Source organism: Caloenas nicobarica, chromosome Z, assembly GCF_036013445.1.
Source record: "Caloenas nicobarica isolate bCalNic1 chromosome Z, bCalNic1.hap1, whole genome shotgun sequence".
Classification (NCBI taxonomy): domain Eukaryota; kingdom Metazoa; phylum Chordata; class Aves; order Columbiformes; family Columbidae; genus Caloenas; species Caloenas nicobarica.
In genome coordinates this window covers 77,773,907-77,800,535 of record NC_088284.1, presented here as the reverse complement: position 1 = coordinate 77,800,535, position 26,629 = coordinate 77,773,907, and the positions used below count along the sequence as shown (strand labels likewise).

At 36.9% G+C, this 26,629-nt stretch overlaps 1 protein-coding gene across 4 annotated transcripts in view; it reads left to right on the top strand.

The window, feature by feature from the left end:
• The window catches only part of SSBP2 (single stranded DNA binding protein 2), a 193,800-nt gene that overhangs the window by 136,890 nt on the left and 30,281 nt on the right, over positions 1-26,629 (top strand). For all 4 annotated transcript variants that reach the window (XM_065657718.1, XM_065657719.1, XM_065657716.1 and 1 more), the window contains 6 exons: positions 8,174-8,233; positions 11,573-11,639; positions 11,830-11,900; positions 15,688-15,755; positions 21,826-21,874; positions 23,598-23,633. In XM_065657718.1, coding sequence (XP_065513790.1) covers positions 8,174-8,233; positions 11,573-11,639; positions 11,830-11,900; positions 15,688-15,755; positions 21,826-21,874; positions 23,598-23,633 — 351 coding nt within the window. The remainder of the gene's footprint in view (positions 1-8,173; positions 8,234-11,572; positions 11,640-11,829; positions 11,901-15,687; positions 15,756-21,825; positions 21,875-23,597; positions 23,634-26,629) is intronic.

Here is a 26,629-nt window from a genome sequence, read left to right as displayed (position 1 = left end):
TGTTGCTATTTATAGGTTGCTGGGCCGTGTCAGGCTGCTCTTAGAAAATCGTAAATACAGAAATTATTTTTTCAGGGACCTTCTTCTGCAGCACAGAGAATAACTTGCTCTTGGAATTAGGTTTGGTCATCAGGAAACACCAGCGTAGTGAGACATACTGTCTTGGTGCTGAGAATCTAACACGATTTCATGTGAAACAGTGTAGATTAAAACACCTAGTTTGATATATAACGGTAGATTACAAGATGTGTAGTGTGTAACCCAAATTTAATGTCTGAAATGCTTTAGCAAAATATAAACCAAAGACCTTTAACGCTGTGGTAGCCATGTCGGGGGGTGAAGGGAGACAAGAAGTGTTGTATAATTAACAGAAAAATGCAGTTGAATAGGAGAATCATTTTTTGTTAAGAATTGGTGATATCATGTCTGAGCTTTGCGGAGGGTAAGTTTCATGTTTGTGCTTATCAGCAGGCTGTGCCAGCACAAGAGTGTCATTTTGAGAGCTAATTTAGCTTAGACCTGGTTAGAATTAAAATGTGTTAATGAAGAGTGTCTTACACGACTGTGGTGACTGTGTTTACTGATGGAGATGTCCAAAAAAAACCAACATAGAAGAAACGAAATAAATGAAAGTGTATGAATTGTAAACAAACTTCGATAAATTCAATTTACACATATTTTACGGTTCAGCACTGGCACTCTTCAAGAGTGCAGAACCCCATTTCATTGAGAATGTAAAGCTATTGTAAAGCACTTCTAAAGCACTTTATAAAGTGTTGGAGTCTTGAGATATGTTAAAATGTTACTTCCTTGTCATTTTTCAGTACTGCTACCATAATAAGAAAATGAAATAAAAATATCAAGCAGTCTTATATCTTACCATTTGGACTATAAATAGTTAAATGATGTCAATCATTTTAACCAGGAAAAGAGTTTGAAAACCAAAAACGATGAATATGAATTGTGTTTTCAGAGACAGAAAATGTTACTTGGCAAATAAATTAATTTTTCAATGGAGGAGAACAAATATTTTTTATTTGTTTCACTTTTTTTCTTTTAGAGCTTTAAATGAATAAATGAAGAGTTTTGGTCATTATGACAATTCCTATCTGGCTTAAGACCTTGATGCTGGCAGCTTGGACCATCTTGCAATACCTCCTCTTCAAGTAGCAGCATAATTAATTTAAATAATATGTCATAGCATGTATACAAATTAAGTCTGTGGTTCCATTTTCAGCTTCTAGTGAGAAGTAGTGTTTAGATTATAGCGGCTGAATTATAGAAACCAACTAAAACCATTTCAGCTGTTTTCTATACTGAGTGCTAAAACTGTGTTTCCCTTTGTATTTTTTAATTTCTAGTGTGCTTATTATTCCTCTAAGAGGTATTGTCTGGTCAGGAGCATCTTCTACCTCTGAGGGTGTTGAGACATACGATCTAAGGAGATTGTTCTGAACTTGATAATTCAGGCTTAAAAAAAAAAAAAAGTATGCTAAAAAGCAGTTATTACTAGTTTTTGTTTGCTTCTAAATCCATGGTTTTAGAGACAGTTTTGGGAAGCCCTGCAGAGCAAGCAGAACCTGCTCCTTTGCTTTTCTAAGCCACGTAAAATGCAGTAAGAGCGTGGCACCGGGTCTGGATGGAGCCGTTGTTAGAGATGGATCCTCTCTCCACTGCCCATTGCTGCCCCCGCAGAGCAGGCAGAAGAGTCCACCTGAACTTGCTGGTGGCTGGTGCCCCATCCCTGGACACATCCCAGGCCAGGCTGGACGGGACTCTGAGCAACCTGATCTGGGTGAAGATGTCCCTGCTCGTGGCAGGGGAGTTGGATTTGATGAGCTTTCAAGGTCCCTTCCAACCCAAACTGTTCTTTGATTGTATGACACTGCACGGAAGCACCTGAGATACGTAGAACACATTGCCTTTCATGAGATCTTCTGTGGAAGCCATCATCTTGGGCACAGCCGGAGGGCCGAGCTGGACAGGGAACATCTTCAGTGGCCTCAGCACTTGGTGCTTCAAACACATCCCTCCTGAGGCTTCTGCGCATCATAGTTAGTAAGTCACCTTGCTGGGAGATGGTCACCCTTGGAGGGTGTATTTTGCCCTCCCGAGCCTGTTGGAACCACTGCCCAGCTTTCTGTGGCAGCCTTGAGTGTCGTTAGTTAAACCACATCGGTGTTGTGCTTTAAAACAAACCTTCCCTCCTGCTTTGACCAGGAAAACACATATTTTCCCAAGCTGAAAAAACCTTTTAGTACACCTAGCTGGGAAGATGTGAATGTGAACCTACATTAACATTGTTATTTTCAGCTATGCTGACTGAGACAGGTGGGTTTTTTTAATGCCTTGTAGACAGGGTTCTCCTGTTCAAGCAATATTAATTCCAATTTATTCTCCTCAGCCTGAGCTTTGTTCACTGGCATTTTGGCTCTTGGTATTTTTACGGTTAGCAGATATTTGCAACTTCTCCATTACTCGTGCCCAATAACTGCAGTAATTCTTTCTGAATTACATTTGTTTGTTTTCCTGGTGTCCGTGGGTTTGTTACATGAGGTTGTGCTATCCAGGATAACAAGTCATAGCGTATCACATAATATGTACATATTGTAACAGATATGGATATTTACAGTAAAGTCAATCTCATTAGGAATTCAGTCTCAATACAAATGAAATGTAAGCAATATTCAGGATTAGTTTTTTGACTGCGTATTATTGTATATTTTGCAATTTATGTGGGACAAAATGTGGTTGATAAATGTTAGTGTTATGAGTGAAAAAGGGATAAAAATATCAATGCAAAAAACCCACTTTATTTGGAAGCAGGTAAATTATATTCCCAGGTTTTGGAAGCAAAGTAAATTTAAAGAAAAATAGATTTATTGAAATCTCTCATACTTTCAGAACACCGTCTTTTTACTTCTTTTATTCCATCACTATTAGGTGCAAGAAAACTAAACCACACCATATTCTAGAGTCACCCAACAACTAAAAGAAGGCAAAGTAAGAATTGCACAACTGGCAGAGAAATATGCCACTTTCTATGCCTTTGTGTCATCAGCTTCCTGGTGGATTTTTTTGGTGAAAATATTCTTCCTGAATACTGGAATCAAAATGTGGGCAGTGAGGCTACCATTCTTCAATGTTTCTTCTTCAAAGATTTCTCTACTAGAAACCTATTACCTGCTTGGCCTCTTGTATTTTACAAAGTTTTGACATTGAGGATGCACACACGCAAACAAAACTCATGAAATTCTGTTACATACAAAGTCTATAAGATAGTTTTACTCATCTTGTACCTGACTGGATTCTTGCTTTAGCAGGAAGATAACAAAAAGTACTAGAATGTGTGTCGCTGTCATTCAGGTTCTTGAACTTTACTTCAAGTCTTTTTAGCAATTTGACATGACAGGATGCTATAAGTAAGAGCAGGAAGCTTACTGATCTTAACATTTCACATCTTGATTTTATTTTGTGTAGTCTCTCTTAGTCTTTTTTATTATTCTTTTAGTTTTTTAGTACTTTGGTTTTGTTCTTACTTTAAGTTGATAAATATTTACTGAGGTGACTACACAAAAATGGTTGCCTATCTGGCTTGTTTTTCACCGAGTTTAGCAGAAGTTTCCACTTACATTCATTTGGTGTCAGCTGCATGACAGCAACCTTCAAGATGCTATTTGTGATACCAAATTACTGAATTTTATGCCTGGAGGCAGGTATGTATACAGTGTTCGCAGATGTGTTTAGTTAGCTGTTCTCCAAAAACACTTACCAGATTCTTATGTTATTGCTGCAGCTTGTATGACACGTGTTTCCAAATGCTGGTGGCATCTCGGGTGTGGCTTACATATGAAATGCGTTGATTTTTTTTTTTTTTTATTTTTGTTTTGTTTTGTTTTGGGTTTGCCTCTTGGTTGTTTTGGGGTTCTTGGTTTTTTTGTGGTGTTTTTGTTGTTTTTATTTTTTCTTTTGTTGTTGTTTTTGTTTTGTTTTCCTTAATACATTAGTGTATGTCCATTTGAGAAGTTAATTGTAGCTTAGGGTAGTGCACAACAGTGTTGTTTACACCTCCTTGTATTCAGCGTAATGTCTCTGTTGCGGGTTAGAGGGATTTGAAGGCTGCAGTAGCGACTGGAAGCCCTTCAGAGCCATTTCAGCACATGGAAATAACCGTGGGATGGAGACGCTCTGGTAATACCCTTCTTCCTCCGTCAGATCAGCTGCAAGAGATTGGTTTCCCTTAGAGAGGCTTTGCAAGATCTGAAGCAAGATGTGGCCCTGAAATGCCAGATATATTATTTGAAGAGTATCCCACATCATTTTGCACAGAGAAGGCTCTAGGATAAAACATCTTTTGCCCCGCTGTGTTCTCCCTAGCTGGTAGCTAAAGTCATTGCTACTTTACCTATCTTTTGTCATATATTTCCAGGTTAATTATTTTTTGCTGGTTTTACCCTGACTACTATTTGAAGAGTCATATGTCTGTAATCCTTAGCTGGAAGAAGAAGTGCTCTTGTACATTGTGCATTACTGCCCGTAGTGGAGGGATCCATTAAAGGTTTTAGGCTATCAAGATGCTGAATTTTGAATTGAGACGGGGATGAGGTAGCAAGCAGAAATGTCCGAGTCTTCAACCTGTGAAGTATTTATTTTTTGTCTTCAGAAGACAAGCGCTGCACAGACCAATTAAAAACCTATTATCACTGGTTTTAATTTAGTGCCCATATTTTGAACCCATTACTTTTTGTGGTGTATGTGCTGCACTATTGTTAAGTGAACAGGAAGAAAAAGTTTCCAAGAAGTCAAGGAAAGAGAGAGCTACTAGCTGTAAGAAATTTAAGTCCTCAGCTGTTCCTCCCTAAGCCACAGTCATTTCAGCAACTCTTAACAATAAAATAAAACTAGATCAGAGACTAAATGTCAGCCTGTTTTTCTTAATTACAAAGGACGTACTGAAACATCACACATGACAGAAATGCCTACTGTTGAGTGTTTGTCTTTCGGAATGCCTAGTGCCTAATAGTATGTGTGTGTCTGTGAGGCTTGAAAAAAATGCACCTAATTTAGTGAGAAGCTGTTAATTTAATTTATTTTCATTAAAATGTTTCACAGAGTTTCCTTGGTGTCTTGGTACATCAGAGAGAGAAGTTTAGTAACTGACACAAAAAGTAGAATATTTAAGTATTTATTTTGGTGGTGGAATTTTTGTGGTAAACTTACAAGTATGAAATGCTGGCCCAAACAGTGTAAATTTTTTAGATTTGTCTAAATTTGTCTAAATTTTTTAGATTTGTGAACATCACCATCTCAACATTTTCTACAATGCTGTATTTATAAAAGCATTAGTTGTGCTCCCCAGTTGTTTATATGTGTTCCTGCCTATAGAACTGTGCAGTGTTGGTATCCATGGATCTCCAAGAACCGTAAGAATTGTTTGAAATCTACTAGATGAAGTCATTAGTTGCAGTTCCACTTGGGTTCAGTTGCTTAAAGAATGGGAGAAGACTTAAACACACCAATACATTTAAGAGAAATACATAGATATATAAATATTTGCTGTATATAAACCTATTTTTAAGACAGAGTTGTATCAAAGAGGCTCCTGTAGTTATTCCCTGCAGTGAACTAACAAGTCAGTTAAGAATAGATGCACTGGCTCTCAAGTTAAAGTCTGGTTTGATGCCTGCTTAGGAAACAATGCCTCAAAACAAAACAAACTTGTGACATAGATGATTGCAGAGAAGAGTCCTAGGCTTACCCTCTGAGGCTTATATTAAGTAGACTTGAGACCTGCCTAGATGTAGACCTTCTCAAAAATCTGAAGCAACTACTGACCTCAGGGGCGCAGCAAAAACAAAAAATATGGACTCTAATTGTCAGGAATTAGAAGCAATGTGACTCATGTTTTGAAAAGTGGAATTACAACTTATTGTATGTGAGTAAACCTCTTTCTCTCCTTCATGCAGGAAGGTGTGTGTTTCAAATATTTTTAATAAAATTTTGATTCTATTAAAAAAATGAGTTCATAGGTATTGTTATAAACTTCATAGAAAGTGTCACCCACTGGGAGGAGAGGGGACAAGCAGGCTTCCATCCTGCTTGAAAAGCATAGTCGTTCTGCCAATAACACACTATTATATATAATATTAATATTAATAGTGTGATTCTACATTAAGATATGGTTGACTTGAGAGACTTTGCTGATTTCACGTTTATGAACTGTACAACTGTAAACAAATTTAAGATTTCTTTGCTGAATGAGGAGGTGAGCCAAATCTGAGACTCGCACTAGTGTGTGCTGCACTCCATACAATGCACTTGGTTGACCTTTGTAGAAATTGTTTGAAATTCTAATATCACAGAATCACAGAATGTTAGGGATTGGAAGGGACCTCGAGAGATTGTCCAGTCCAATCCCCCTGCCGGAGCAGGAACACCCAGATGAGGTTACACGGGAAGGCGTCCAGGCGGGTCTTGAAAGTCTCCAGAGAAGGAGACTCCACAACCTCCCTGGGCAGCCTGTTCCAGTGTCTGTCACCCTCACTGAGAAGAAGTTTCTTCTCAAATTTAAGTGGAACCTCTTGTGTTCCAGCTTGAACCCATTACCCCTTGTCCTATCATTGGTTGTCACCAAGAAGAGCCTGGCTCCATCCTCACCCTTTACATATTTATAAACATTGATGAGGTCACCCCTCAGTCTCCTCTTCTCCAAGCTAAAGAGCCCCAGCTCCCTCAGCCTTTCCTCATAAGGGAGATGCTCCACTCCTTTAATCATCTTTGTTGCCCTTTCCTCACAGTTTTACTACTTTACAAGGGTATTCAAGTTTACAGCCTTCACCACATGCTCAACCCTTTTTTCTCTTTCTCATCACAGAATCTTGTCATTAGAGAGGTGGCATGGAGAAGTCTCCCCTTCTATAGCACATAATTTCAAATGCCCTTTTTTTATTATTCTTTTCACAATTGCCATTGAACTTTCTTCTCCAGTTTGTAAACCCTCTGTATTTCAAATTGCTTTCTAGTACCTGTGTTGAACGTATGTTTATGTAGGTTACATTATTTCAGCTTTCATCTGATTCTGAGGTGGGAAGGGTTCCGTTGAATCTTTTTCCTTTATCTCTCCCATGTCTCCAATGACAGTGTCATGAACAGAAGTGAGCTTGTCTTTCATGATATAAAGAATCAGTCTTTTTTGTCCCTGTTTTCACAGTCATAGCATACTTTTAGCTCTTCATTTTCTTCTGCAGTTATAGGTATGCTTGCTTGCCAAAATGATCCTCTTCATCATCTGTTTAGTCAGATGTTTGTGCATTTTTCCAGTAGATCTCACATTTGCCACTGATCTTGTAGCTTTTTAGATGTGTAGATTACTGTCACACTTCAAAATGGAATAAGTAGATATGTTAAATGTATTTGCTGCTATTACCATTTGTTTATTGTTTATTTGTGGTCCTGGTTTAAGGGACTGACCTTCTTTGTGGGCTTCAAAGTTGTATAATAGTAGCCCAGAGCCACTAGAGCCTCACAGGGTGCAGCAGGATGGTATGACAGATTTGGGTGTATATTCGTTTTTAAGAGAGGAGATGTACTGAGTGATCGTGGAATTACGTATGGAGGGATGGGAGGAATAACACTGAATTAATATGGTTCATATAAAGCACAAAAGTTAAAAATATTTATGACATAAACTTGAAATCTGTGCCCTCACAAGTTAAATCTTCTGTTGCCTTATACTGTATTATGAAAAACTGAATGGAAAGTATTTGCAAATCATTATGCTGTTACTCACCTCTTGACTGTTCCAAGAAGATTTTTCTTTTATATTCCAGACTTCTTATCTTTCCCCCTTTTCCGTTCAAATGTATAGATGTGTGATTATATGATTATATGATCTACATAATTTATTTTTCTTCACAGTTAATGCATTAAGTTGTTTATATTCTGTGTCCACAGTAGCTGTAACAAAGTTTTAAATAATGTTATCTTGGTTGATGCATTTGCTAAGAATCTCTAAATTTATTTAGTTTTGATAAACATCATGGAATAATACACTGAATGCTCTCAGGAGATGTTTAAGCTGGATGCCTGAGGTGTGAGCGCGGCACAAGCCGTGCTCCTAATGACTCAATGCAGTATTTATAAGTGAAGTTTAATTCTTTTTTTTTTTCCATAGCCTTTCATGTCCCCTCGGTACCCTGGAGGTCCAAGGCCACCTTTAAGAATACCCAATCAGGTAAGAATTTACCACTAATGCACCGTTGGGGTCCAGGATGGTGGTTCAGTGCTGGGAACAGGGAGTGTTGTCTCGTTGGCTACCAGTGGCTCATTGGCTACAAGACCCACTCGGTCCCTCTCCACCACATTTTGTCTGACCTTTAAATAGTTATACTGATAAGGTGTGGCCATGCCACTCCCAGCTTATTTTCCTGTGCTTAATTAGTGTCTACACCTCAAATGTATTGTACATTAAGCTTGTCTACAGAGGGAAGATATAGTTGTCCTGTGTGGTGCTGCATTAACCTTATCCAGCCAGTGCTGCCTGCTCTGAGAATGTCCCCATAGCAGTTCCACTCTCTAAGCTTTCCTAACCACATCAAGCAGATAGCCCTGAAAATTATTTTTACTTAATTCTATGTAAAATGTATCACTCCTTCCTATTCTTTGTGGGATATATGGAGTAAATTTATTTCACAGTAACTATGGAGATTATTGTTGAGAAACAGATATCATAAAGTACTCTATGGTTCTTATAGACACTCTGAGGACTTCATAAAAGAATTAGATCCCCAATTTTATCTCATCTCCACCAAAGGATATACATGCCAGTGTAACAGGAATGAGTAATGAGCTGCTCTTTGTCAGCAGAGACCTTTATTGGCCCATCTGTGAAAAGATGGTTCTGCAAGCAGATAGCATTTGTATTTTTAAGTTCTCCGTAGTGCAGATAGAGGAGGAGAAAGTGGTTGTCAGCAGATGAAAAGTTAAGAGTTAAGCAGACAGAAAAATATCAGTGGAGCTCTGAAAGAAAAACTGGGTCAGTTACAATATTTGGAAAGTTGGTATGACAGATGGAATGGGTTTTTTTGATCCAACTTAGACTTCCAGTACTGCTGTTTTTGTTGTCAAAGCTTGATGAGGAGACTTTTATGCTCCCACCTCAGTCCTGGCCATCTTATGTCAAAAAACTTGTCTATAGCACTGGCACAATATTACCAGAAAGTTGAAGTTTAAAATTCAGTGAGCTGAATGTATCGGGTCACAAGACTTCTTCAAATGTTTCTGCGAATCAGACATGGTGATGTTTGGGAGCAGGTTGAGTTACCTGTAGCATGGCTGCTTTCTCAGAAGGAAACAGGTGGCTTAATTAATATTGTTGAAATGATCATCAAGGGACAATGTGAGAGTACAGTGTCATCAGTACTTTAGTTAAATATTTGCTACAGGCATACTGTAACTCCGTACAAAATATCTTCCTGATTTTTACACCTTCCAGTAATATCTTAGTCAAAGATACACCAGTGTTTGGGTTTCACATATTTCTTTATTTCTCTTTCTGTGTTTCTGAACACCGTAAATAATGGCAGGTAGAAACTGGATGTGGTGAATGCTGTGAAAGCGCTGCCAATGTGCAGTTTTAGCTTTGGAAGTGTTTTTGTCTGCATATTGTGATATTTTCAGTTCAGAGCTGTAACATAATCACATAATGTTAGTGAATTACAGCTCTTGCAATTCATTTACATTATGCTGCATTCATGAATTGCTGCTTTTAACAACGCTGACATTATTTAAGTTACAGTATAGTTGGGGAGTGTATGGAAGTAATAAACTACTGTAGTGCAGCTTTAAGGCTGAAATTTTGATTAGGTGGAAGTCAGTAAATATCAGAACTAAAATTGCCTTTGTAACTATTAACTATTCCTTAATGCCTTGCAGCAGGGATTGTGTTTCATAGGTAAGGGAGGGTAATGCAGAGCATGTGTGCACAGCACAGTCCAGTGCTGGGTAAGGGTTATCTGAGCTAGATCTAGGCTTTGTGGCAAGGACAGTTAGTACTGACCCAGAGCCACACTAGTCCCTCTAAATTGCCTCCAGTGCTTGATCAGCCCCTACGAGATCAAGCCCTACGAGGGCATTTGCGGTGTGCAGTGCATCGTGCTGCGCAGGTACACTTGTTTTTCTTGAAAAGTGGTGTGATGTGTGGGAAAGGAACCACAGTCCCTCATGTAATGATCCACGGTGTAATGACCATGTGAGTTAAGTCTTCAGTCATGTGTGGTCATGGCAGCAAGTCCCTCCATGCCCTTGTGCGTCACTCGTCATCCTTGGCAGAAGTGATCAGTTCCTGCTCATCTAGTATTTGACACTGCTCTGTGCATTTCATGTCTTTGTGCTGCATTTTGTCCTGACTTCAAGCCACTGAAATACATGTAAAAGATTTAAATGATGTCATCTGAGATTGTATGTTTATCCCATAAATCTTACAGTACCTTTTCACTGTATTACCTCTGAGGTATTACCATGTATCTTAGTTTTGAATTTCCTACCTCTTGTGGAAATAAACTTTATAATATTTACAGATAGGTTCCCCTTTGTATGTACCCAAGACTCCTACGGTATTTTCAGCTCAAGAGTAACTTATCCATTCCCTCAGTAAGCAATACCTGAATAGACTACTTACATAATAACAGATTTACTCATCCTGGACACATTTTTACTGGAAATGTGGTGTTGTTTTGAAATGCTAAACAGCACCTAGTGGGTCCGCTGAAGATCCATTCATAAAGACATTTTCCTAGTTGACTAAGCTATAGGTAAGAGACTGTAGAAATCAGCCTTAAATCTAATTCAGTTACCATAAACCCAAAGGGCAGATGAAAATGCAGGGACATAGAAGCAATGTGTTTGATTTGGACCAGTGGTGAATCAACAACACAATGTACCTTCATGCTTGAAGGCAAATCTAGGAGCAAGCTTTGTGACTGTTGTTATCTCCTGTAGATGAATAATAAGCTTATCTTGGCATTGGCGCCCTTCAAGAGTAAGAATGCCCCCCACATCACAGCCGTGATTAGCCATACTCTGTGAATTCTGCGCAGTTGACTCCACTACAACTCACTCTTGGAGAATACTGGTGTCCACATCCTGGCCTCTGAAAGGGAATGTTAAAATAATCATTAAGAGCGAAAACCGTAGCTTTGGATAAGTTTCCACGTACCCAGGAAAAAAGGCAATATTTGAAAGTTAAGTAATGAGTATGCCAAAGTGAAGGAAGTATTGGGGCGTGTGAAAGTGAATTAGGCAATTGTATTTTGGAGATTATTTATACATAATTCCATAGAAGTCCAAGAGTTTGCCCATGCAAAATGCATAGTCGGGGTTATAGGACGTTTGGGACTTTTAATTTAGTTAGGCACTCAGGACATTTAGTTGAGTCAGTAGGAAAGTTAACTTTTCCACATTACTCTTGATTCAGAAAAACATTCGGGAATTAAACCCAAAATATCTGCATTATGTGTTTAACATACATTTTGAAGTGTTATATGCTTTTAACACACAGTTTCTATGCTTGCAGGCACTTGGAGGTGTCCCAGGAAGTCAGCCATTATTGCCTAGTGGGATGGACCCAACACGGCAGCAAGGTGAATTAAATAATTATTTGGACCATTCGAAAGTACCATCTTCTCAAACTTGTGTATTTCTTTCTGTTTTTCAAAGCTTACTGCAGCTTTTCGAGCTTGGTTTTAATTAAAAAGAAATGTTTTGTTAAAGTTGTTTTACAAGATAATTGTGTATCACATAGTGTTTTAAGTTACATGATTTTATTTGCAGGGCATCCGAACATGGGTGGGCCAATGCAGAGAATGACTCCTCCAAGAGGAATGGTTCCATTAGGACCACAGGTACCTTCCACAGACAGATACCCATTTTTATTGATAGGCCTGTACTTATACTGTATTACTCTGGCTTTCCATAGCTTGAAGATGGCCAGGACTTGTTCTTCTAATCCCATTTTAAAATAAACTTCATATTTTACAAAACTTAATTCTTGATTGTACCTGTAGAAAGTCTCAAATGAAAACATCAGTCATTTTAATTAAGAGTTGAAATTAAAAGAGGAATCCTTTCACTTATTTCAGAAAAATTACATTTGTCCTACAACCAGTGTATCTTGTAGTCAAAGGCTGACATTTGTAAAGGAGACCAAGGCCTGAGTAGGTGTCTCCTCATCTTGCTAGCCATGCTGTTCAGGCAGAAAGGATTAATACTTCTAACTTGGACAAACTCTTTGTACCAAAAATACCTCCCCAAATTCTGTAAAGTCTTTCTTTCATCCACTATTGATCTAGATTTTTGGTGAATGCTAGAGAGATTTTAATTGAAAATAAGAAGTTCATGCTGCCATTTCTCCCCCTTGTCAATTGTAAGAATCTCTCTAGCTCTGTTTTTGAGGAGTGAAGCAACTTTGGATTGCAAGAATCAGCCTTCTCCATGGTGCTCACCTGTTCATAATTTTTCGTAGGCTCCTTCTTCAAAATTGTAGAAAATATGAGTGGATATTTGTCAGTATTACATTTCAACAGTAAACTAAGGTAGAAAAAAATTAATGAAATATGAAATCCAAATATGAAATATGAATCCAAAAGATTATTTTGAGTTTTGTCAGCACTTTCAGTGAGAGAAAATTTAGATGGTTGTGTTTCATACTTGCCTAGCCAGTATTTTGTTTTACAGCATGCTTGTTGTGCCCACACTTTGCATTTTCTCTTCTCCATTTCAGATAATCTTTCTAGTGACTTCTTTGTTCCTTGGAGTAGCAACTGAATTTTAAATTATTAAATAGCTTTGCCTTTCAAATCTGTTCATAACTATCTCTAAAATTTTGGGTCTTCGTGGTAGAAACCAGTTGTGCATTTCTACACCACATCTGCTGTGTGACCGACACACCGTTATTAAATAAGTTTGGTGTCCTTTTCGTAGCATTGAAGTATGTTTAACACTTGCCTTTTGGAGGTAGAGAAGCTTTGCAATGCTGCCATGTGAGACTGAGCTGATACTTTATGCAACACGATTAGTCACACAGCAGGCAAATCTCATGCCAGTTTTTATAAGGATAGTTCTTCCATTTTTGCAGTCTCTTAAAATCAACCAGTTTTGTAAGGTTCTTCTTTCCTGTACTGAATATCCTCTTAAAATGAGGAAAAATGCTGCTAATCTACACAAAAAATAAGTTCACAAATCAGTCTTTTCAATAAACCGTTCATCATCTATCTTTGCGTCTGGCATTTAGGATCGTCTCAGAATGCAGTTCTAAAACCAAATTTGATAACTCTTTCAGACCAGCTTTTAAGCTACTCTTAAAGTTGACGTAGGTGTGCCCGTAGCGAGACGCCCTGCTGCCTTGCTGCTGGCAGGCAGTTGGGAAACACTTAATGTCCTGATACAGAAATGCTTGTGTCCAGTGTAGCAAGTATAGCATGCATATGCAAATTAAATAGCATAAAGCAAAAAGCAGTGGATGCTTTTAAATGCTTGATCTGTGAAAAATGCCAAAGAATTTGGTCCAGGCTTTTTTCAAGCTGTAGTTAAGCTAGGTGAATGGGGTACTACCCGCAATCTGTGACTGCTGCTTCTCCTTGTCCTTATTTGCTGGTGGGCCTGCCACATGCTGCCTAATGCTTTCTAGTCAAAAAGAATCAGGTCATCTTAAACATTAAATAAAATAATTGTCTCATTTTGGCCACCTGATGTTAGGGAGCACTTTTATGAACAGCTCAACCACCAGATAAACAGTGGTGGTGGCAACTTTGGATAATAAAACTGTAAGGAACAGATTGGGGCACTAAGTTCTGCAGAGAACATAGCTGCAGCTGAAGAAATGTCTGTATTGGTAGCCTTAATGAAAGTGCTTTTATTTTAAGATGAAGGAGTACATTTGATTAGAATTAGCAGTAATTAGAGTTAGAAGTACATTTGATTTGGATTCTTCCAGTCCTGCAGGACTCCATAGATCTCTTTAATCCCAGTCCACACAAATGATTCCTGAATTAAAATAAGCTAGATAACCAGGCAGACCAAGTAGGGAGAATGGTTCAGCCTTCCACATCAAAATGGAAAAACGAAATAAAACAGATAAGGAACTGCTGTTTCTAACAGCCAGACTGTGTTCTGTTCCAGATCCAGTAGTGCCAGCTGGAGATGTCACTGTCTCCAGCTGCTTTGACTACCCACCAGTTACTGTTCTACAGTTCTTACAGAAGAGTTGCTTAGGGAAAATCATCTAGGATAACCTAGGTTAAACAACAAGTTGGATTTAATCTGGCTGATTTTTGCCTGAGCGTGTGCACTGATTGGTCTACCGGCCACACACAGGAAGGCAGGAGTGAGCAGTGACTGGTGACCAGCAGCTGTGGTGACACTGTCTTCAGATGGCACTGTTGGGTCTGCATGAGGAAGCCTGTTTGCAGCCTCTGGATATATTATTGCAAACCAGCTATCCATGGGACACTTCTAGAATTGTTAACAATGAAGAAAATTCAAAGTTTAGGGTTTTTGCTTGCAGCAACAGAGCTTCCCCTCCAAGTCACAGATCAGTTCTAGGTAACTGATATGTCGTATAAGTCGAAGTACAAATAGCACCAGGCCCACACTTTGGATGTCACTGTTGGATTCCTCCCATGTATTCATAACTTATGGTTACATGGCGTTGTGAATCTGACCAGTATAGATATCACCCACAAGCCTGAGTCATATAGTTTACGCAGTTTGTAGTAAACTGTGCATGAAATAGACTGTATTAGTTTTATTATCGGAAAATAGACTCCAACAGTGACCTAATTCTTTTAAAATTAAACCACTTCTTTTTCTCCCCACCTCCTTCCAAAATGCACAGCTGTTCATTTTAGAAAATTTACTATTACGTTTTTGTAAAGATAGAAAAATGTAGCAGTATTAACACAGATTAGGGAGTGCATTGTGATTGTGAGGTGAGATAGACCGTTCTGCTTGTATACTTCTGAATAAAAATGCATATAATTTAATTTTTCTTGTAAATAGTACAGTTAAACTTTTGTCATAATATCAGAGCACAAACTCAGATTTTATAGTCATTGGGCAATTAATTTGTTGGTATTACTATGACATTCATGATCATATGAAATCGTTTTTATATTAGTTATTTATACTTATTATAATTGACTAATTAGAAGAAAAATGTAGTGGTTATACTGTATGTTATAAAAGTGATATTGTGTGGTGTAATTATACAAGCATTTATTGATATCCTAACAAAATGTAATTAAAAATAATTCTATTTAAATTCCATGATGTTTAAATCTTAGAACCTAAGTCCAGGTTTCTGAATTTGAATGAGCTCCCTTGAATGCATTATAAAACCTGCCTTAGTTGGCCATTGACTTGGCCTGTATATGTGTATATAGTTCCTCCTGAAAAAACTGACATTTAAAGTATTCTTAGTCTTATTTCTGTTGTTTGTAATTCTTTCTTGGTGGGGTTAACAGCATCATTTTTTTAAGTCAACAATGGAAACTCCTGGAAGAATTAATTACATTGGCCTATCCATTCAGCAGTTATATAGGGATATCATTAACCTGCTGTCCTTTCTTTCCCCCTCCTCTTTGGTTTTGTTTTTTTGTTTTGTGGTAGTCTGACCCTTGGTTATCATTGCAGAACTATGGAGGTGCAATGAGACCCCCACTGAATGCTTTAGGTGGCCCGGGGATGCCTGGAATGAACATGTAAGCACAATAATAAAATCTTATAATATTTAGAAAAATCATTATTTCATTGTAGAAGTAACATTTGGGATGCATGCGACAAGGGAGAACGTGCTTTGATAAGTGACATGCTTTGATGATTAGTAACAGCAACTGAAGAAGTGAATCCACAGCAGTTTCCTTCTGCACGCATCTATTACGGGTGCCTTTGCTGTCCCTGCAACTCTGTACAAATACTGAGTTTCTTTCACAGGTCAAAGTTCAAATACTGGGAATATTTTGTCAGTGTAGTCACCAATATATCCTTGTATGCATTTTTTTTTAAATGACACTATATACATTTATGTTTTTACTTTAATGATTCAATATTTTTAAAGAATGGTACCAGTATGGCTCTTTTTTGCATAATAAAGAAGTACTTTATTTTAGCAAAAGAAAGCCATTCTCTAGAACTATTTATATATAAAAAAAAGACATACTTGAAAGAACTGTGGATTATTATCTCTCTGTTGCTGGTTTATTTCCATAACTACATTTATTTCCACTCTGTCAGATACAGGAGCATTACAGATATGAGTATATCGTTTTTAATGTTTCCAAGTACTTCTGGGACTCGATCATCATTTAGTAAAAATTGACACAGACTGAATTGATATGTACTGATGTATTCCAGGCATGGATTTAGTCATGGGAGTGTATTGTGCCTTTTATACCTGTCAACAATCCCCCTCACTGTGTAGAAGTACTTCTGATATAAAATGAGTGTATCTAGAGCATACTAAATTTAAGGTGAGGATTTTAACATCACAAGTGGCCCAACATGAACAATCTTCTGCACTTCAGAGAAATCTTTTGCTTACTTGGAGTCGCTTATACGATTAGCAAGTCTGGAAGAAAATAAGGTGCTCCTTGTGTTATTTAGATCTCTCTCTTAAGAGATTCACAGATTTTAAGGAACTGCTCTAATTAGCTCTAGCATAACACAGACCAGATATTATCAAGTCATTCTTGTCAGAGAGGCAGCAGAGTGGTCCTGCTATCAACACACTCAAATGATTTTACAACCTAAAGCAGAGAACATCTTCTTTCTCCTTTGTCTTTCAAGAATGAATTTTCAGCAGATCAACACAGGAAACACAGTCAAGTTTTATATGCACTTGTTATCATTACATCATAGATATCCATTTTTACTCCTGTTTTTATAGGAAACATAAATGGGAGATGATAGTTTTCATTTCAAGTAAAGGGTTGCCAACCTCAAAATGAGGCATTGATACAGATAATACCACTAACAAAAACATCTAATCCACCACATCCTTAATTCCTTCTGATTTCCAGTCTTACCTTGAATTCTTGAAGCAAGTAAAAGAAAATCTAAAGTTGAGTGTTACCTTATCATAGACAGCATAAGTTGGACTCAAGATAATTCTAGGAACCTTCCCAAGGGTAGGCATTTCTTCTTTTAAATAAAATTGTTGTAGAAAAAATATTTAGATATTTGAAATTCAGTGTGAGTATAATACAAGCACTCACAAATCGTCCTCAGGAGATTTCATTATAACGAATGAAAATTAACTTTCTAAACCAAAATGTTATAAAGTAAAATTGAGGATAAATAAGATATTTTGAGGCTACTTATCCATATAAATTAGAATTTACATAGGAAAAATAAGAAGACAGTTCCTGAATGACAAAAAGAATACAAAAAGAATTCTTGGTCTGCCAGAAATAGAGAAAATGGTTATGGGTTGAAATACTAACATTTCCATATTGCAGCATTTAATAAACGTGTTTTGTCTTGTGTTGAGCCAGCAAACATACATAGATCATGTTCCTTTAATTCAGTGTTGTGCGAAGCACATTTTCCTTTGAAGTGGTATGTCCTCTTGAAGGAGACACCATGAACTGGAGATCTTTACTGGGGAAATTCATGAGCTTTGATACAGTGTATGATCTTCTGAGAAGAACAAGATGTAAAGCAATAATTATGAAGTAGGTGACCACGGCAGTCTCTGTGTCTTACCAGGCATATACCGCACTCCTTTACATTTCTTACAAATTCATCTCTACTCCAGCTTGGCCTAAAGCAGGAACAGAATATGCTTTCTTGGTTTTGAACAAGACTTCATACTGTCCCTTTGCTTATTGTAATTCACTTTAAAGCCAAAAGAGAGTCCAAAATGCTACTACTGGAATATTATGCTATAGCATATCCTGACCTGTGCTACGTGTCCAATCACAGTTAAGGAGCTCCATTATTCCATGGCTTACTACATGAATAATTTTTTCACCATCAAACTGATTCTTTTTTTTCCTCTGTCAAATGAAGTGACATATACTGATCAAAAGCAAAACAAAATGGTTACTGTGGTCTGAGTTTCTTTTAGTTGTATTTCCAGGACATCAGGTTTTTTTCTTACTGTAAAGGTAGAGCTGTCAAAGTTGTCCTGATGCAGAAATCTTAGTGAAGACTCATTGTCTGGTCAATTCCAGCATTTGGAATCAGTCAGAGTGCATCCAAGGATAATGTATGGGCAGTAGTAATAGATGGACCTAGCTGTGTTAAGTGCACTCTATGTATTATCCCCTACATTTTATCTAGTGCATAGCGCTAAGAAATAACAGTGTAAGTGATTTAGTGTACTTACATTTCTATGAAACAGGATAACTATTCATAAATCTTACAGTAACACACATGGGTTTTTACATAGCCATATCCTTTTCTTACATTTAAATTTTCCAGTGTTCAATATTTTTTTACTTTCAGCAATGTTAAAATATAAAAATATGCACTCTACAAAAACAGTTGCCATTTTAAAATCTGGCTTTTCCCCTGTGAAAGCTCAAAAGGAAGCTGTTCTGTTTAAGAGCAGAATACTTGCCAAATATAATTTTACATTTTTCTAGAGGAAAAGGTGTTCTTTATTGTCAAAAGTGGCAACACCCAGTTTGAGAGCTTATAGACAGTATTTCAGGCCAGGAGCATATACTGCACAAATATAGTACTGCTAAATAATTTCTTGCTCCATCATAAGTAATGCCTATCAGATTACATATCCTGTGTTCTTCTTCAAAATAACTTTTATTTAAAGTATAAGGTTTTAAGTTGAAACTGGGTGTAGCCATTTTAAGGAAGATTATGTTTCTTTGTGGGAAAATGCCCTCTTTGCAACAAAATGGCAAATTTTAGGGAGCAGTGTTAAATTTCAGTGGTAGTTTTTAATGGCTCATGTGTCCTGCTGTGCTGTCTCAGGCACTGAAAATATCTCAGTCATGCCTGAAAAGAGGAAAGTGTGATTTTGTTTTTTAACTTCAATTCACAAACTTCTGTCTAGATGTTTCATTTCCTGCTTGAATATATATGCCCCTTGGGAAACTGAAATTTCAGACTGTATTTTTTCAAGTACTAGGATCAATGCTACAGGACTAAGTTAAGGGATAAAGTGCAGCTGTAATTAGTCACAGTGATAGACACTTCATAAATTACTCTGGTTTGGCATTGGTACATTAATAATAATGTTTTATGACTCTGTTGGTGCTTCCAAAATAAACAATCAATAAAAGGCAAAAGAATTGCTTGCATTGCATCGAAAAAAGTTGCAGGTAGCTTTTTTCTAGTGTGTGTTTTATAAGCAAACAACATTTGGCTCCAGACAAACCATATGGCTTTCTAGCAGAACCTGCTACAGTGTTTTCTAAGTCTATACATAGAGCTGTCCACGGCTTCCAGTAAATTTGTAAATTCCAACTGGTTTTTAGATGAAAGGTGAGTTTCCCAGTCTCCTCATTAGGCCTGTCTAAATTTCCATGTTGCTATGGCTGAAGCCAGTTGTGCATCTGAGTCCACTTTGTAATATCTCTGTAGTTCAGAGTAATCTGTAGTGTCATCACAGGTATTTTCCATTTGATGCTTTTTGCTAGAGATATTAGTGTTTGTGTTATGTAATGTAACACAAACAATTGCAGGGGTGTGGAGTGAAAACAGACTTCCAGTGTTGTTACAAATATCCCCCATTTCTCTGAAAAAGGGGATCAAATAAACCAAACATAGTACCTATAAAAAAGAACAAATTTTGGATAGAAAAAAATAAACAAAACAAAAAAACCACTAATATTTCACCTTATAATCATTAGCAGAGGAGAAATTGCTGAATATTTGACCTGAGGACCATGAGTAGCCTGAGTCCCTTTCCTTGCTTTGCCTCCCTTCCTCTCAATGAATAAGGCAGAAAAGACCCTCACCTGCATTTCTGTTTTCCAACCATCCAAAAATAATGTGAGCAGAAATAAATCAATTTTCACTTGATTTATTTCAGCTGATTTTTTGAGCTAATTTCTTTATAGTTTCATCAACAATGTCATAAAAAAATAAAATTGCATATTAGATCCCTCAAGCAACTTATCTACTCAATTTATTTAGTTTTCCAAGACTTTAAAATAGGTAGAGAACTTCCTGAACTCGTTAACAAAGCCTGCTTTCTTCTCTGTATTTAAATCACTGCCATGTCTGGTAAGGTGTGGTGGCTAATGTTGCTTTTCTAAAGCTAATGAAGCCAAAATACCATTTAAAATGTGAAAGTTTTGTCATCTGCCTCTCAGTTCTCAGGGCCTTCAAAAAGCGATTTCATCTTATTTATAAATAACTGCGAGTTCTTAATGCTCCCAGGAATAATTATGGTTATTGAGATGTTATGACTGTAAACATGGAGATTCTACCTCCTGTATGGCTTAGTTCTCTCGGGACTGTTAAAAGACGAAGCCTGAGCACCGCGCTATTTTTCAGAGCTCAGCTAAGAGTGAGAATGTTAAAATAACAGTGAGTCGTGCGGAAAAACGTGCTTTGTCTGGACAGTTTTTCCTTTTTTCCTTTCCCCGTTCCCTTCTGCTTTTCATACCTGTCTGATGTCTCCTTGGCGGTGGCTTTGTCAGACAGGTCTTCTGCCTGTGGAACACTCTTGTCCCGTGCTGGGGAGCTGCCACTTCATGTATGCACCATCTGGGACAAGAGTAATGAGAATGTCTGAAAAGCCTGAAATTTCCATTTTTCCTGCTGTATGATAAATTTCATGTTTCTGTGACTTCTGTGGAGATAACATAACCTTAGTGAAGTAGCAAACTGGTTTTAGATACATATCTAAACATATGTTTGAAGTGTATGTATAAAATGGCATGTTTTCAATTTTTAGTACATGAGATTTATTGTTATTATTATCAGATACAAGTTCTGGGAACATACTTTTTGTGGCTTCTTTTTAAAATAGGTTTTCCCAAAGCATTTATAAAGTATTAGCTTCACTTCCACTGATGAAACCTTACTATACTTGCAGTATTCTAGATCCATACTCAACAAATACATGCATTTTCAATTCTTGAGGAAGGTACTTAATTATGCAAGCAAGAGTAGTATTGCTATGAATGAAATTACACTTACATTTTAGTAGCTTTCTGCCTTTGTCTGTACTTAAGTAGGCTTTTCATGAGACGTTTCATACTTCCTCCAAATATTTTTTAAAAAGGTCAACAGAGTATAAGTTAAAACACTCCTTGTACGAACTTGTTTTTTACTCTTTGCAATACTTCTGTGCCGCATTAAAATATGGCATATACGTAACACAGAGTTAAATTCTTCATGAACAGAAGGGGCAAACTTCAAGAAAACACAAATTTGCAATGTCTTTCAAATTGTTCCATTGGGAATTTAAAAGGGGGATGACTGGCAAATTTAAAAGAATTTGGGACTGATGCAAAATTGTGCCATGTCCAGCGTAGCCTGTGTCAGTGTGGCTGCTGGGGAAGGACTCCTTGTGGTGCCATCACGAAAATACAGAAGTAACTGAATGAGTCTTAAATGTGAGTGGCAGGGTTGTAATAATAAATACTTAACTCATAAACTGATTAAATGGAAACGGTAGTGCAACAGTGAGAATTTTGCGGTAGCATTATAACTTGGCATAGTTATAGTTTATAAACACTTGAATTTGAAAAAAGTAACCTCCTTACTTATTCCGGAAACAGATTATTTTGATTTACTTCCTCAGATGGTCAGAAGTTGCGGGTTATTCTATGTCTCATCTTTCATCTTCTGTTACAGGGGTCCTGGGGGTGGTAGACCTTGGCCAAACCCAACCAATGCCAATTCTGTAAGTAAATATTTAAAATATATTAGACATCATCTTATATTTAGAGAAGTATTTCTCATCAATACAACAGGGAAAGAATTCCACTTCATTCAACAAATAAAATACTGCATGCTTTATATTTTTCCGTGTAACCCTAATGCAGAGCAGGTACATACAGCAAGGAGCACATCTGAACGGAGTGCTGATTGACCTGTAAATATCAGCTCTGTTCACAATCACACAATCATGCTCTGCATCTTTACATCAATTGCAGCACGTCCATAACACAAAGGTTATCTTGGGGTATATTTAAAATATATTTTATCTTCCTCTAGCGCAGGTAAGATGAGTTAGGTCAGCACTATCTGGCCAGCAAGCTCTACAGAAATCACTGCTTGTTAAGATACAGCTTAATGTGTGCTCATATTTTACATAACAAAAGCACATTTGCCACTCTTAACTAGGGAACATGGAATCATAGAGCAGTTGCTTGCAAGACATCAGCCATTTTTATAAGCTTTTTGTAAAAAGCAGCGCACTCTATTGAATTTTATTGCCACAACTACAAAGTGAGGTAGTACAATAGCAGCTTGAAGGAGGAGGATGTCAGTGAGGCATCCCACATGGACAACGGTGTCTGGTATTTCTTCAGAAAACTCAAAGGTAACTTTTTCATTTTCGTTCAGTGATCATACATCATTAGTATAAAACTGTGTCTTTTTTATCACTTGCAGTTGGATAAGATGAGTCTAGTGTCACAGACTAACCAGGTTCTTCCTGTTGTTCTCAGTTTTGATTTTTTAATTCAAATAACGACAACTGGGGAAAAAAAAAAATTGAAACTTTTCCCCAGTTTTCTTTTGTGTGTACTGAATTAAATGGATTGTAGGATATTTTTCAACTGATAATTGAAATATTTTCAGTCTATGATATTAATTGAGAAGTCCAGTAATAGCTCTTTTTGTAAAAATGAGTTGACTGGCAAGCTGCATACAATCATGAAAGATGCTTATGCTACAAAATAATTTTATATTTTGTCGGTACAGTTGCGTAATTCTAGGGTGAAAGAAGAGTTGCTTTTCCTTTTATGGTCAAGATTTTATTCAAGATGAGGTATATATATGAACGCAAAGATTCAGTCTGTGCTTGGGATGACTCTGAAATCCTATTGGCTTAAATGCGAGCATGTGCTGCTTATGTTTGTAAAGCTTATGAAGCATAATACCTTAATAATCTTACAGCTTAACGTTTTACCTTAGACTGCAGATATTTATAGATTTTCTTGTGGTTCCCCTAATAAGAATAAGAAGACTCTGGTAGTAGGTGCCAAGAACTGGATTTGTACTAGACCTTGTAACTTGGTATCTTCAAAAAGTGATGTTTGTTGCTAAAAATGCTTGTCTCACTTATTGTGAAACAATGGAGAGCAGATATTAGACTTCAGCCTACAGTCATTTAAATTGGTGAATTATGTTATTCATATTAATTTCATTAGAGTGGCTACCAGGGCACACAAATCTTAAATGGAAATATTTGTATTTGAGGTATTGGGTATTAAATTTGATTTGTGTCTATATTGCTAGTTCTGGACTTGAACATAAAATGGCAAGTTGTTGAAAAGGTGTTTTTTTCTGTGTCTTTGAAATAAATTAAACGAGTGTTAACATACAGCTGTACATAAATGTGTGTATGGACTCCATCTCAATGCAGAAGAAATTACTGTTTGTTTCTGTTGATGTTACAGATACCTTATTCTTCAGCATCTCCTGGGAACTATGTAGTAAGTACACTTGTGTGTATTTGCTTATGAGAATAAATGTTGTGGTTTATTTTTATAGCTAACATTTTAAGGAAAAATTGTATTCTAATCATTACCTTCTGAAGACTTGAAAATTCTTTTTTTCTCCATAGTCTGTTATGTCTTCATTTCACAGATGATGTCTTAATTTATCATGGATGAGTTGGTATCATTATTTTTCTTAGTCTGTAGTTCAGAATGAAATAGTTAAAACTTTGTAATGGGCCCAGCATTGAGCTGTCTTTCAAGAGAACATGAAGTGGTAACTCTCTCTAGAATTCAACAAATACACTTTACCTATCAATAAAATGTTTTTCTTGGAATATATACTGTTGCTTTTTGTCTCTATTCCAAGAGATTAACTGTTTATCCTTTTGCACCCTCTGTTGTTGTTACTGTTGTATTTGCATTATTTTTACTTGTAATAAACTCTTCTAAGGCATATTGTTTCATTGGCTGTTAACACATATTTAGCACTGTCGTCACAGAGTAACGAGGAGGAATTACATATGTGTGTGCGTATATGTAGGTTGAATTCCAAATTTGTGTTGGTCAGTCAGGTTTCATTAGACCTCTGTCTTGATATTTCAAGTTTTATCACCTGAAGTTCAGACAACTGCAGGGCATTGGCTTTAACCAGCATAAAACCTGAAGCTATTTCAGAATGTGGAAATAGCAGGTCCTGCAGTGCGAGGATGATATACCAGTGTTTTTCCATCTGTTTGTGCTGCTTTTATCTTTTTCTTATTTTCAGTCTTCATAAGATAGATGATCCTGAAGAGCTAAAGCTGAATGATGTGTTCAAGGATGAGCTTATTTTGTTTAACAAAAGTAATTTATTTTGTCCTTTATTTAGACAATTAACTGTGAAAAAGGTTATGATTCTCATAAGTGTCCATAACTGTAATAGTCATTTTGTCACATGTTAAGTGGAAACAGTCCAAATCTGCTGATCTCCAAACCAGTTCTTTTAATGTAGAATTTCATAGATTTCTCTCTGTTGGGAAGCAGTTCTGTTGAGTTTGCCATAGACATTAGTGACCAGTTACTGTTGCAGATTTTGAAGTTGTTTTTTGATACTATAGGAAATTATTTTAAAGAAGCAAACCTAAGTAAAATGCAGGTTGTAGTGGTGGACTTTTGGTGCACTCACATCAAGCAAAGGCCAGCCGGCATAAATGACTTGGGCAAAAGTGAGCATCACCATATTTCAGTGTATTTCACATTTAAAATTAAGTGCAATAGTTAGTAGTGAACTATCTTTTCTAATAAATGCCAGTTAGTGGTTTCTGCATCTCTTTATGTGATGCTGAAAAATACATAAACCTAAAAAAATCATGTTAGTAAGCTTAGTGCACAAGTGCATGGATAAAAAGTCATAGGCTGTGATGCCAAGAGGGTCATATATGTGATCCAAAGATCCCTTTGAATTTGGAGTCTTCAGCTGTGACACAGCAATGGCGAAATTTCTCATTGCTGAGGGCTGAATCAACCTTTCAGGCAGTTTTGGCAAGCCCTAGCACATTCATTTCTGATTCAGTTGTAGTTCAGGAGGGGGAAAAAAGCTATGCGGTTGCCGGCAGTATGAAGATGTGATTACACCTTGATTTTTATAAGCTGATCTGTGGGTTTCGTGGTGGAGCAAGTCTTTGTTCTAGCACGCTTTGTAAAAGATGGTCGGTGACCTTATTTATTTCACGAACAAGGGGAAACACGAGATGAAGAACTAGTAGGTGGGGTTACTTGTAAGGACACAGATGTATATGTATGTTGGCTGACTTGCAGGGATACACTGCTGCTTCTGGCTTAAAGATTTCTGTTTCATCTACAATTAACTCTGAGTTGACTGCTGACTGGCAGACAGGGTCCCTCCCCCCGCAGGTACTTTACTTGTACAAATCTTCAGAGGAGAGGTATCAATCAGAAAGCTGATACGTGACTGAGTTTGATTGTCTGAAAAGAGCGTTTGCTAGTATATTATTGCTAAATGTTTTGTAAGAAAATGTTATTTTAAGTAAACCATTGAGAAACAGTGTCTGTTGTTTTAAAGCCAGGACTTCTCTGCCTCCTTCCAAAATGTCTCAGTGAATTACAGCAAATCTCAGCAATGTCCTTTTAAGCAGACAGGAACAACCAAACCTTTACATTCAGTGTTACTGAAAAAATGTTCCGGTCTGGAACAGTGTATCTGGTGTCTTAAAATGTAACAAAAGAGATAAAAATATAATAAGATAAATTACTGTATGAAAATAATAACTTGTTAGCAATCTGTGTATTTTTTTATTACAGAATGTCAATATTTGTTGACTTTTATTGACACAGACATTTTTATCAAACTGAAAGTTGGTAGTTTTTCATGTTACTTAAAAATATTAGTGGATCTGCAAACATAACAGCAAGAAGTTACGGTTCTGTTCTTACTATAAACGATTTGGAAGTTTAGAATAAAATTCTTGGAGAAATTTTTAAAGAACTTAAAAAGCTTGTTCAACAACCAGAGCAGTTTGTGTATAGTTCTTAGTCATAAACAGATCTGCAACTCAGAAAAACCTGAAACTAAGAAGATAGGTATTCTTTGATGGGGTTATTTTTTTTTTTTAAATCTTTCATTTAGCAGTCTAGGGAGTGCTATGACTGTACCCACCATTATCCTGACCTTTTAAATCCTTTTGTCATTAATTTGAGAAGAAATTATTTATACAGATGTGATTTTCAAAAATCCTAGGATATTATACAGACAGGATTAAGATGCCTATTGCATTGAGATACCAAGTCTGCCCAAGAAAAAGAAAACTTTCTTCAGGTGATTAGGACACCCCGTTGTCTTATGCTTAGCAAATATTGGTTACTCAGCCATTGACTGTGTACAGAGTACAACAAAACAGAAATGCCAGGTGAAAAAACAGTGGTAATAGAAGTAGGTTGAGGGAATTAAATATAAGTGTCTTATGCCCTGCTCCAAGTATTTTTCTCGTCTG